This window comes from Bombyx mandarina, chromosome 22 (assembly GCF_030267445.1).
Source record: "Bombyx mandarina strain Sakado chromosome 22, ASM3026744v2".
NCBI lineage: Eukaryota > Metazoa > Arthropoda > Insecta > Lepidoptera > Bombycidae > Bombyx > Bombyx mandarina.
The window spans coordinates 3,477,424-3,490,529 of NC_143228.1; the positions used below are offsets into that span (position 1 = coordinate 3,477,424).

Consider the following 13,106-nt stretch of genomic DNA (forward strand, 5'->3'; position numbering starts at 1 on the left):
TTATTTAATCGCGATTTCGATTTCAGCCTCATGCTTCAAGTTGGATTACGCATTCACTATGGGTTAGCGTAACTATTTGAGATGAGCCCTGAAATTGTCCTCTATTTTTCTGCAAAATGAAGAGAAGAAAGAACAATGCCAATTATTTTATTGTTTGAAAAATCTTAGTACTTCACAAAGTCAATTACAGATCTTCACACACATGCTTAGGTATTATAATTAATTAAAATAAACACAGTGTATTTTTTATTTTTTTATTATTTAGATGGATGGACGAGCCCACAGCTCACCTGGTGTTAAGTGGTTACTGGAGCCCATAGACATCTACAACGTAAATGCGCCACCCACCTCGAGATATAAGTTCTAAGGTCTCAGTATAGTTACAACGGCTACCCCGCCCTTCAAACCGAAACGCATTACTGCTTCACGGCGGAAATAGGCGGGGTGGTGGTACCTACCCGTGCGGACTCCCAAAAGGTCCTACCACCAGTGATTACGCAAATTATAATTTTGGGGGTTTGATTTTTATTACACGATGTTATTCCTTCGCCGTGGAAGTCAATCGTGAACATTTGTTGAGTACGTATTTCATTAGAAAAATTGGTACCCGCCTGAGATTCGAACACCAGTGCATCGCGCTCAATACGAATGCACCGGACGTCTTATCCGTTAGGCCACGACGACTTCCCTAAGACCTGTTGTTTTTTTTTGCATTTTCTTTGCATACACCTAGGGTCTATCGTGTGTACAACTGAAACATTGCCTGCCTATTTCTGCCGTGAAGCAGTAATGCGCTTCGGTTTGAAGGGTGGGGCAGCCGTTGTACTGTTAGAACTAGAACTTGGAACTTATATCTCAAGGTGAGTGGTGGCTTTTACGTTGTAGTTGTCAATGGGCTCCGATAACCACTTAACACCAAGGGGGTCGGGAGCTGGTCCACCCATCTAAGCAATAAATAAAAAACTGTTTCGAGGTATGCAGGATGGTTGCACACACTGTTTATATATCTTAATTATATTTAAAATTTAGATCACAATAAAATTATGTGTATGTAATCGAGTAAGATTAATATCTGTATTTTTCTTTTTAAATTGACTTCAAAATGTGTATGTTTGAAATAGCTAAAATTCATGAGACAGACGAGATATTTTTTTCCTAACTGTTACTAGTAACCTTGGTGGGTTATGCTAGCTTCAACTAAAGTGAAAAGACATCAAAATCATTTACATTATTGTTATTTTCTATTTACATCTGCTCGTCGAGGGAATATTATTTGTTGTTAATTTGTTAAAAAAATTAGAGCATATTCGCGTCTACATCTCGCCTCGAACATCAAAAGATATATTAGGAAAGAAAAAGCTCGAAAAGATTAATTTGATGGAGGATTAAATGGTGATTTAATTAGTCTTTTCTTCCTGACTAACTATTAAACAATAAGTGATCATCACCGTCATAGTAGTCCGACATTACCCGTATACTGCCTGCCGTTCTTTTGATAACCAAAATTATTGCTCTAGAATCCACTGCTTGATAATATGGGGGATAATTTTAGAACAGCGTGCATTTAATTATTGATCCACGTTTGGCTGTACATCTACATTCGTAAGGGAGAGAAGTTATCAGTAGCTGAGGTTAAAGACAACTGCGTAAATCTAAGTGTAAGAACTTAATAACGAAGAACCAGACGTGATCTGGCCCATTAAAAGGAACAACCTATTCATGGATCGCTCAATATAACCTCTCAGATGTAACCGAATAGTGCAACCATGCGATAGTGAGTACCCGTCGTTGAAGTCAGCAAGGAACGCAATAATCACTTTTAGAGATAACGACAAATCGAGAATTATTGTTCGAGACTTTTATCGAGGGGTGTCTTATCCGACCGCGACGGGGCAACGCAAAGTCGTCGTCGCCCGATACATGTCTTATCGGATCGCCCGGATTAGCTCTCGGTGCTTTTAGGCCTCTCAAGCACCGGTCACCGTCCTCATCAAACTCGTTGATTACGACAAAGAGTTCGACGAGCGAACTAGCCCATAGACACAGCCCACTGAGTTTCTCGTCGGATCTTCTTAGGGAGTCGCGATTCCGATCCGGTATTAGATTTTGCGAAGCTCTTGCTCTTGCTAGTGTTAGGGCTAGTGTTAGCAAATTCTCTAAGGTTAGCCCGGGAGTTCTCCTACGCGTCCGCGGGTAGCTGGAATAGCCTCTAAGGCTACCAGCGATTAAGTAGAGGAAAAAGAGAGGGATGAAAAGCTAGTTGGTTTAAGCTACATTTCGTTTAACACACGACATTTATCTTTGTAAGTAATTGTGTGCGTTTTATTTGGTATTAGTATCAACAGTTTGATCTTTTTAATAGAACTTCAATTAATTTTATACCCCATTATAATTCTGAAGCAGTTTTTTTATTGTTAGTTTTTCCAAATTTTAAACTTTAAATGGCTCTCCTGTAAAGTTACAAAAACGTTGCTTAAACCCAATAGCTGTTTACCCCTCGATACGCTAACTTATCACAAACATTTTGGTTCAGAGAATGTTCAAATATCGTTTGTTCTATTACAGCTACCGCCGCACCACTTTATAGCTCGATGTTTTAAACAATACAATTATAACTACACTCATAATTATGTATCACATGACCTTGTCTTCAATAAATAAAATGAACATTTTTTTGTGATGAAACGAGTAGGTAACAGATTATTTAAGATAATAGGTATGAATCCAAGGATACCTCGCGTTGCATTTTTATATTGTAACTAGCGACCCGCTCTCGCTTTGCCTCGAAAACATTAAATTTTATTATTGAATAGTTGAGTCCCGCGATGTTACGCGCGGTTATCGTCGTATAGCGGGTGACGCCACGGGGCGAAGCTAGTCTAAGTTACTCCTTGCATCATCAGCTACCTATCAGTGAAAGTCCCGTCAAAATCGGTCCAGCCGTTCCAGAGTAATCTCGGAACAAACAGACAGACAAAAATTGTAAAAAATGTGATTTTGGTGTATGTACCGTATATATATTCATATATGCATGTAGTAAAAAGCGGGTTATTTCAATATTACAAACAGACACTGCAATTTTATTTATATGTATAGATTATGTACGTCGCACAGAAAAGAACGAAATTAATTCGAATAGAAGACAGGCTATTTCTATAAATTACACTTTTTGTTTTTGTCACGAATACATTATACATTTAATTACTTAGTTATCATTAATTATTATTCATTGAATAATTAATTTTTTGATTGCTTCTTTCATAAAATGTAATGATAGATTCGCAACCAGAAGTAAAAACAATTTACAGAGGAACGTGACAGCTAAAACTAAATTTTCTTTAATTTTCTTTTGTTTCTATGCTTTTGTTTCTCTAGTGTTTTTAATTTGTTTATATTGGTGAGAACCTTTAATTGGCTTTTTGTTTCTATTATTTGTTATATTATTATACTTTGTTAGTTGGCTGTTGGTTCTCCTTGTATTAAATAAATAAATAAATAAAAATAAAAAATAAATAAAAACCAATAAATAAATAAATAATAAGTGGGAACAATTCACGTACGGTTATCCGGCCCTAATTTAGGATCCCCTGTGTTATGGGTATCAAACACTGACTGATCAACACAGTTACGTTAACATATATACACACAGTATAGTGGATAATAATCACTCAGACAAAGAGCAAACCAGCCTGTTCATCACATAATGTTTGCCCGATGTGGGAATCGAACCCATGACCTTCGGTGCACCAATCAAGGCCGCCAACTACAGCACCACCGAGTCAGTCAAATTAATAATCACTGTCTTTGAAAATGAATTGCTGTTCGTTAGTCTCGTTAAAACTCGAGAACGGCTGGACCGATTTGGCTAATTTTGGTCTTGAATTATTCGTGGAAGTCCAGGGAAGGTTTAAAAGGTGAAAAAATATAAAAAAGCTCGGAATTATATAAAAACAAACAATGTTGTTTTTCCTTTGATATGTCCCCTTGATGTGTCTTTTATTTATCGATTGAGGCACTACGAAGTCTGCCGGGTCAGCTAGTTTTTAATATAAAAATGCGATAATAAGATATTTGAACATTTTAATTTTTCGTGTTACAAAGACAAACTTAGATTTGCAGTCGAAAAAGATTTACCTACTGCCCCTCGGTACGTTTTCTTAGCAACGACCGATGTTTTATTTGACATATATTAATGACGTTTAACTTTTTTTAAGTAGGTTTGTTTTACTGGTGGTGGTACCTCTTGTGAGTCTGCGCGGGTAGGTACCACCTCCCTAACTATTTCTGCCGTGAAGCAGTAATGCGTTTCGGTTTGAAGGGTGGGGCAGCCGTTGTAATTATACTTGAGACCTTAGAACTTATATCTCAAGGTGGGTGGCGCATTTACGTCGTGGATGTCTATGGGCTCCAGTAACCACCTAACACCGGGCGGGCTGTGAGCTCGTCCAACTATCTAAGCAATAAAAAAAAAGTATTGTTGTATACAAATATGTTTTTTTTACTATGTGAAAGATGCAAATATACTATTATATTTTCAGACCCTTTACATGTGCTATACTCAACCGTATAACTTCCATGAATCCAGGTCAACGAGAAATGCTCTTGTGTAATTGTTAGTGAAAAAATATGCTTCACCAAAGTTGAGCATCGCCTTCACCAAAATATACTCGCCATAATATTTTTTTTTTATCTAGAGCAAACAGTACCCACCCACTTGCAGAAACAGTTTCGTCGTTAAAGAAGAAATTAGCAATAGAGAATTGATTTTTTTTTATCCAGTACCATTTTACATAACTTTAAAAAAAAAAGGTTATTTATATTTTTTTTACTATGTTAACTTAAATTTTTGTTTGGTGGCCCGATTCTAAAAATTTTTTAATTAGAAAGCTGTGCTGCTCATTTTGTCCCAATTAAAATTTTATAAAGACCTGACAAGTTTTGGGAGTTCTCCTAAATAATGCATATTTAATTGACTTCGACTTCATTTATGATATTCTTATTTTGTTTTGTTGAAGTCGATTTTCCTTTTTATTAGAATTTTGTATTATATTTACTATATTTCAAGTCATTAGAACGATAGAGGCTATTAATTTCTTTAAAGAATACTTTTAAGAAATTTACGTAAATACTATTGTGCAGAGCGTATTGTCGGTCCGTCCGTACAGAAATGTGCCGCGCCGCAGTCAAATCGAACTTTTTTATTGCTTAAATGGTTGCGCCACTTCGATAAAGCGGCACGACACGAGAACCCTCTCATCGTGGCCGCCGGTAACTACATTCCCGATCCTGCGGACAGACTGTAAAGCAGTCGACGTCGCCCAAAACACGTCATCTCAGATCCTCCCGATCCATCCCTAACGGTACTTCTAGGTACTTCAAGCACCGGTCACCGTTCTCGTCGAACCCGTCGCTTGCGATGAAGGGCTCGACGAGTAAATTAACTCTCAGACACAGCCCACTGAGTTTCTCGCCGGATCTTCTCAGTGGGGTCGCGTTTCCGATCCGGTGGTAGATTCTGCGAAGCACGACTCTTGCTAGGGTTCGTGTTCGGTTACGCTGGAATAGCCGCTCCAGGCTACCAGTTTAGGTAGGGGAAAAAAAAATGGTTGAACGAGCTCACGCCCTACCTGGAGTTAAGTGTTTTTCGGAGCCCAAACACATCAACAATGTAAATACCGCCACTTAGTTAATTTGCCGCATAATGTAAACAACTATTGCGCCGCAATTATTTTCCGTCGACATAATTTTTTATGTAGAATCATCTCACAGCCTGTGTTGTTACCAAGTTGGTTACAAAAAAAGGCAGCCATCGGGCAACTAACCTTGATACATGAGATCGTAGGCTTAATTTTATTATAGAACTGCTAATGCTAATAGCAAAATTACGATTCGAATATTACAATCATATTAAATATTTTATACGTTACGTACGTACGTTAAATATTTTATACGTTTATACGTTATTATATACGGCAGAACTGGAAAAGAATGGAGAAACAAAGCCAAGGATAGGGAAGGGTGGAGCAAGCTGGAGGAGGCCTATACCCGAATGGGGTTCCAAACACAAGTTTATATTTAATTTTGTAATTTTTATTTGATAAGGTGTTTTTCTTTTTTTTCTTTCTTTGTTTTTGGAAATAAAATGGGCTTATTATTATTATTATATACGGCATAACCACCGACAAGACGCACGTGGCGCGCGGCTGTTCGCTTCACCGCGGGCGGGCGGCGGCTGTGTCCTTTTCAAGCTTTTCAAGCGATACTGATCTTTTAAGTAGATACAGTTTAAAATTAAGTGCTAGCCGCAACGCTGCTGGTCGCTGCCATTCCGGTGTGATTCAATCCTAACAGTACAATATACATGCGTAGGTATATCAGTCTCTGATTCCCATAAGGAGTCCTAGTTTGGACCTAGACGACTGTGTGTGACTTGTTCCCGGTTATTATTTTTATAGAAAAAATTGCTTACCAGTGGCATTGATCCGAAGAACTGGATTAATAGCCTCTTGAACTCCTTGTGGTTCATTGTGATAATTGACCTGTACAATGAATAATTTATTTTCTATCTGTAAGTATCAAAATTGTGAAACACTAAAATTAGCAAAAAGGATATTTTTTGTGATTTTACAAAATTTCATGACAATAGGGTTAGCATAAAACAATTGACTAAACATATTTTTATTGCCATTATTGTCGTCCCATCCTCCTGATGCCAGCGCGCTAGAGTGACGGTAGCGTGCGGCGCAGCCTCAACCTCCTCAGTCGCCCCGTGACCATCACCTGGAGGACACTGCTTCCTCACAGGGGTCAGAACTGGACGAACGCCCTCCTCCGACCCCCGGCTCGGCGGCGGGGGCATGGCGCCGAGAAAGAATAAGAGCTCTCCCTCTCTGGTTCCGCCGCCTCCTTCTGCGAGATGGTGAACTCGCAGAAGTCGAGCATCGCCTGCCAGGACTCTTCGCTGCCGAGCATTGTAGCCACGACGTTCGGAAGCGACAAGTCCGGTCCTATTTTTGCAACGAGGACGCGGCGCTGCTCCGCGAAAATAGGGTAGTACGCGAGCGTGTGCGCCGCCGTGACTTCGTTACAGCCACTGCAGCACTTTGGCGTCGGCTCCCTCCGGGCGACGAGGTGCGGGTAGCGACCGAAACAGCCGTGTCCCATAAGAATCTGCGTCGCTCGGAAGGTGAGACTTCCTCGGTCGCGATTCATCCAGTTCGAGAGGACAGGGCGGATCGCCTCGAGGGCTGTCGCCCGTAGGCAGGGTCCGCCAGCAGCGAGACCACGCCTCGAGCACGGCACGCCGAGATTGCAGCTTCCGCGCTTGAACTTCCGCGATGCCGGGCCGCGTCTCCCCCCTGGAGCGGAGGCCGTATGGCCACGCGTAATCCGCAGCGAGCGCCTCCGCTTCCAGGTCATGCTAAGGACTCAGTCAACATACTGCTGGCCATTGGGTTTATTTTCAAACAGCATTTGATGTATAATATATGCTGATATTTAGTATTTAATGTAGCTGACATATAAAATAGATATCCTTGAAGTTATAATTTATTTTAAAATAAACCAAGAGTTTTGCATGCATTTCGAAAAACTAGTCATGACTCATGAATTATTTATGTGAAAAGGAATCAAACCTCTTTTTAAATGTACACACTAACCATTAAGAAGGTCAAAGTACATTAAATACTTAAAAATAATTTAAACTAGTCAACAAAAGCAACAATAATTAAAATTCTTTGTTTTACAGGGTTTTCAAGTTAATTTACATTATTTTTTGTTGTATTTACTTCAAACTATACAGTTTAAAGTGTCAGTATAATGCATACTAATATAAAGCAGTAATTATCATCAACGTACAACAAATCGTGATAAAACTAGATTTTTATTTAAAATTAATTAAGAAATCTAGAGTGGATGAACTGCCTTATTAGAATTTAAAATATAAATACAGTGCAACCTAACAATACAATACATAACAAACCGGAAGGGAACAAGTGAATACTCGTTATATCAAGTAATTCGGTAAACTGAGGTTTGTTTTATGTCCTCGGGGGATGGAGTTGAATCCGGGCCGCAGGGGAGGATTAGTGGAGCGGCATCAGCTAAGCACGTGCCCGGCTTCTTCCAACCCACCATGGTCCTCATAACTGGTTCGCGATTTAGGTTAGGTTGGTCTACCATTTGTTATAATGAGGTAAAAAAGTTTTATTCACCTCATCATTAAACTCATCTTGTTATAGCAAAAAACTTCTACTAATAAATGAAAACACATTTTTATGAAATTACTATATATATTTTATATTTAAAAACAATTAGGTAGGTAACAACTTTTCTCAAACCCAATGAGACTGATTGACATAGTACTATGGGATTTAGGGTCATATTGGTGGGACCGTTATATAGTTTTTGGGTTGAGAAAATTCATTAATTAGAGGTATTTACATCTTTTTTTATTATTGAAAATTTTTGAAAATTTAGTTGAGTAAAGAGGTTGTTCGCAAGAAATCTTCGCAATGTGAAGGTATATTTTACATCAACTCTTATGGACAATTCAGCAGGTTAATAAAAATTTGTTAAATCGAGGACATCATTATATTCAGGTTTGTTTTATTAAGGTTGCACTGGACTTAGTTGTAAAGGAAGTTTGTCAAAAATGCTAGTCATATTCAGTGTTTATTTTAAAATGATTTAATTCATAATAAATAATAAGACTATAGTTTCAACTCACCCTTCAATCAAAGTAGTCTGCTGTATTAGCCACAGATCACACATGGATCTGGATATTAGAGAGATGGCTATCAACGCCATGAAGGCACTTTCTTTGGTCCACCAGCCTGGCATCATAATCTTCCATAGTGTTTTAAATTCTGCTAAAAATCTAGCATCAACTTGTGCTTTTGGCCCCTTTTTGTCTTTTTCTTTGATCATGTACTGAATCTGCTCTTCGGGTGAAAGACGGCCGGGTTTGTCATTTCTTGATTTTCTAAAAAATATTTATTTTAAGTTAATAAGTAAGTTAAGTTTTGTTTCCAAGCATGCTTTATATGAATTATAAACTCTTAAATATTCTACAACTGTGAGAATGTACTTGTTTTTATTCAAATAGTCCTAACATAATTTCCAAACATATGCCTGTTTTATTTTATGTGAATGAGGTATTTATAGATAAAGGAATGTTGTTTCTCAGTTTCTTTTTTCTTATTGCTTATTGGACAAGCTTGCACCCCATGGGGTGTTAAGTGGTTACCAGAGTTCATAGACATCTACAATGTCAATGCTGCACCAGTCTTAAGACGAGTTATAAGGTCGTTTTTGCAGTACAACAGCTGCACCACCCTTCAAACTGAAATGCATTACTGCTTCACAGCAGAAATAGGAAGGGTGGTGATACCTACCTGTGCAGGCTAACAAGTTTTCCTACCATCAGTAAAAACACTGTGAAGCATTGCTCTTGTTAAGGCTAATGTTAGCTATTCTTTGAGGTTGACTCTGTCAACTCACTTGCTCAGAGTGTAACTGGAATAGCCTCATAGGCTCATACCAGTGATTAAGCAGGGGAAAAATCAATTACCTATAATAATTCTATCATATAATAAAACTGATACAGAGAGAGTATAACAATTAAATGCACACTGCTAACCAAGGTTTCTTTTTTATTTTTCCTGTATCATCTCATAAATATACTAAAATTCTCTCTATAATGCGGATTCTACACCAGATGTATATTCAAGAATTGAATTATTTCAGAAAATACAAAAATCTATATTGTAAAATTATTGTACTGACCACACTATTGTATTATGACTATTGTAAAGTTATTTGGGTGATAATAAGATATTAATAGATTTAAACATATTAGTAAACTTAGTCTTTTTTACCACGTTTTAATTTTTATCTCACTTCTAGGTCAAATTCCAATTTTATCATGATTAGCGCAAAACGTTTTAATTGGTCAAAAGGAAATTCAACATATAAATCTGAAGATTTTACACGCTTAATTGGGGCTCAGAGTTTCAGGTATAGTATAAACAACTAAAGCAATGGAAAATTGTTCAAGAGGCCAGTAAACTCACCTTGACTTAAAGGAGTTCCGGATAATCCAAGCACCAAGAGCTGCGGAGACAGCAATACCGACTTTAACGTCTGTCCGTTGCGTTAATTTACTTAAATTCGGTGCCATAATTATTAGTTAAATAAATACATTGATTAACACACAGCACAACATTAACTAAACTTTTATTCTTGAAAATGGAAAGACAACACACGCACTATGCAACAATCTAGCACATAAACTAAATCATATATTATGTGTATAATCTATGCTCCATATTTAATGTCCTAAGTCCTAATGTCAACCTTAGCTTCTTGTACTTTATTTTTTGGCTCCGGCACGGTTTGTGCATTAGCCAGTGTCAAGTAATAAAATATTTAAAATTCGCCGTTTCAATTAATTACAGTTTATGAATAATAATAAAACGAAGGAAAGTAATCGCAACATAACATAAATGATTAAAAACGAATTAAATTTACAAATGAGATGATATGTGATGAAATATAATCTCAGTAAAATGATGGTTATTTATTAAGACATTATCAGTGTACTTTTTGGAGGATCCCGAGAAGTTACGTCCAGCGGCTTTGTTTCATTTTCCCACAGTTATGCACTTTCACAGATTCTAAGCAGTTAATAAAGCACCGTTATTACACATTTAAACCTGAAGAAGCACTAAATAGACAAAATAAAACAATTCACACAACTTCACTCCTTGCGTTCCCGCCACTTGGTTAGATAAACAGCAACTTGGCTGTGTCCCTGGCGTTGCTGACGTCCATGAGCGGCGGTGACCATTCACCATTAGTTGGCCTAAAGGTCTAGATACCAGGCCATAAACTCCAATAAAAAAAAATTAAAAACTCACCATTAGTGGGGCCCAATGAAGTAGGAAACCTATGGAAATGAAACGTCAACCAAAATTTCGTGCCACTGTGACGTCATCTGGCCACAAAACATGGCGGCTTTAGTGCTGTACAAAAGATTTCAATGTTATCAGGTTTTATCGATAAACGTTCTTGGCTCATTTTATTTTAAATATTGTTGAGTATTATTTATTTGTAGAATTTATACTTTAATGGGAAGTAAGTAGGTATATTGTTATGTGCAAATATGATATGATTTAGATGGGTGAAATCTAAGACAAGTTCGTCCTTCGAATTTGCCAAGTAAACGATATGATGATTTTTAAAAGTTGCTACACTGATTTTATAAAGTTGTCGTTTGTCGCAAAACATAAAGATATGGCGTAATTCAAAGCCATCAGCCCATTTCTAGCATGCTAAATGTTATCGTATTTTGAGTACGTGTTTTTCTTAGACTATTACAATCTATTTTAATTGTTTTGCTGACTCTAAAGTCCGTAACATACTACCGCAGCGCACCCCAAGGAAGGTGCGCCGCACCATTTGAATCACTTTCGCTTGAGAGTGATTCAAATTTTAAATTTATCAAGGGACCGCGTGAAAAAAAAACACCTACAGAACATTTATTCATTAATTACAAACGTCATTCCTTGTGACTTCCTCTCTAAAATCACTTAATTATTAAATATTTAACAAATTTACAATAGTGTTTTCCTCACTGCGGAATAAAACTATTTTATTTAAATAGTTCCGAAGAGATTTTGTCGGTAGCCTTTTTCCCGAAATATCTAAACAGAATGTCTAAATATGTTTTGATGACATATTTTAAAGTGGTATTTATGATTAGTGTCATGATCAATAGATTCCGACCGAAAAATGGATTTTTCGGATGAAGGCTCCATAATGAATTTAAATACATATAGATAATAGTTTTAGGACATCGACTTTCTTGAGATCCTATAAAATACGTTTTAATTATTATTTTTGTATGTTTTAAGCATGATAAATTATGAAATTTTATATAATCAATCATATTAAATCGATATCATAGTCAATAAATAATGTACAACCCAAAACCACTGAAGTAGGAAACCTATGGAAATGAAACGTCAACAAAAAATTCGTGCCACTGTGACGTCATCTGGCCACAAAACATGGCGGTTTTAGTGCTGCCCAGAAGATTTTAATGTTAGTAGGTTTTATCGATAAACGTTCTTGGCTTATTTTATTTTAAATATTGTTGAGTATGAATGTATTTGTAGAATTTATACTTTAATAGGAAGTAAGTATATTGTTATGTGCAAAGATGATGTGATTTAGATATTATGTGAAATCTAAGACGAGTTCGTGCTTCAAATTTTCCAAGTAAACGTTATGACGATTTTTAAAATTTGCTACACTGATTTTATAAAGTTGTCGTTTGCCGCAAAACATAAAGATATGGCATAGTACAGTGCCATCAGCCCATTTCTAGCATGCTGAATGTTATCGTATTTTGAGTACGTGTTTTTCTTAGATTATTACAATCTATTTTAATTGTTTTGCTGACTCTAAAGTCCGTAACACACTACCGCAGCGCACCTCAAGGAAGGTGCACCGCACTACCGCACCGCACGCAAATTTTGAACTTATCAAGGGACCGCCTGATAAAACAAAACACCTACAGAACATTTATTCGTTAATGAAATTACAAACGTCATTCCTTGTGACTTCCTCTCTAAAATCACTTAATTAATAAATATTTAACGAATTTACAATAGTGTTTTACTCACTGCGGAATAAAACTGTTTTATTTAAATAGTTCCGATGAGAATTTGTCGGTAGCCTTTTTCCCGAAATATCTAAAAAGAATGTCTAAATATGTTTTGATGACATATTTTAAAGAGGTATTTATGATTAGTGTCATGATGAATAGATTCCGACCGAAAAATGGTGTCCGATATTTCGGATTCAAATATATTAAGTGTATAATCTATGTTTCGGATGAGGGCTCCATAATGAATTTAAATATATATATATAGTTTTGGGGCATCGACTTTCTTGAGATCCTATAAAATATGTTTTAATTATTATTTTTGTATGTTTTAAGCATGATAAAATTAGAAATTTTATATAAGCAATCATATTAAATCGATATCAAAGTCAATAAATAATGTACAACCCAAAACAGACGGCCGAACTGACGTGAC

The 13,106-nt window shown here is 36.8% G+C and overlaps 1 protein-coding gene across 1 annotated transcript in view; it reads right to left on the minus strand.

Annotated features, from left to right (window-relative positions):
• The window catches only part of Pmp70 (ATP binding cassette subfamily D member Pmp70), a 33,075-nt gene extending 22,740 nt beyond the window's left edge, over positions 1-10,335 (minus strand). Inside the window, exons 1-3 of the mRNA XM_089736784.1 lie at positions 10,074-10,335; positions 8,729-8,983; positions 6,470-6,539 (exon numbers count right to left, since the gene is read on the minus strand). Coding sequence (XP_089592910.1) covers positions 6,470-6,539; positions 8,729-8,983; positions 10,074-10,180 — 432 coding nt within the window. The 5' untranslated portion in view covers positions 10,181-10,335. The remainder of the gene's footprint in view (positions 1-6,469; positions 6,540-8,728; positions 8,984-10,073) is intronic.
• Between the last annotated feature and the right edge of the window lie 2,771 nt (positions 10,336-13,106).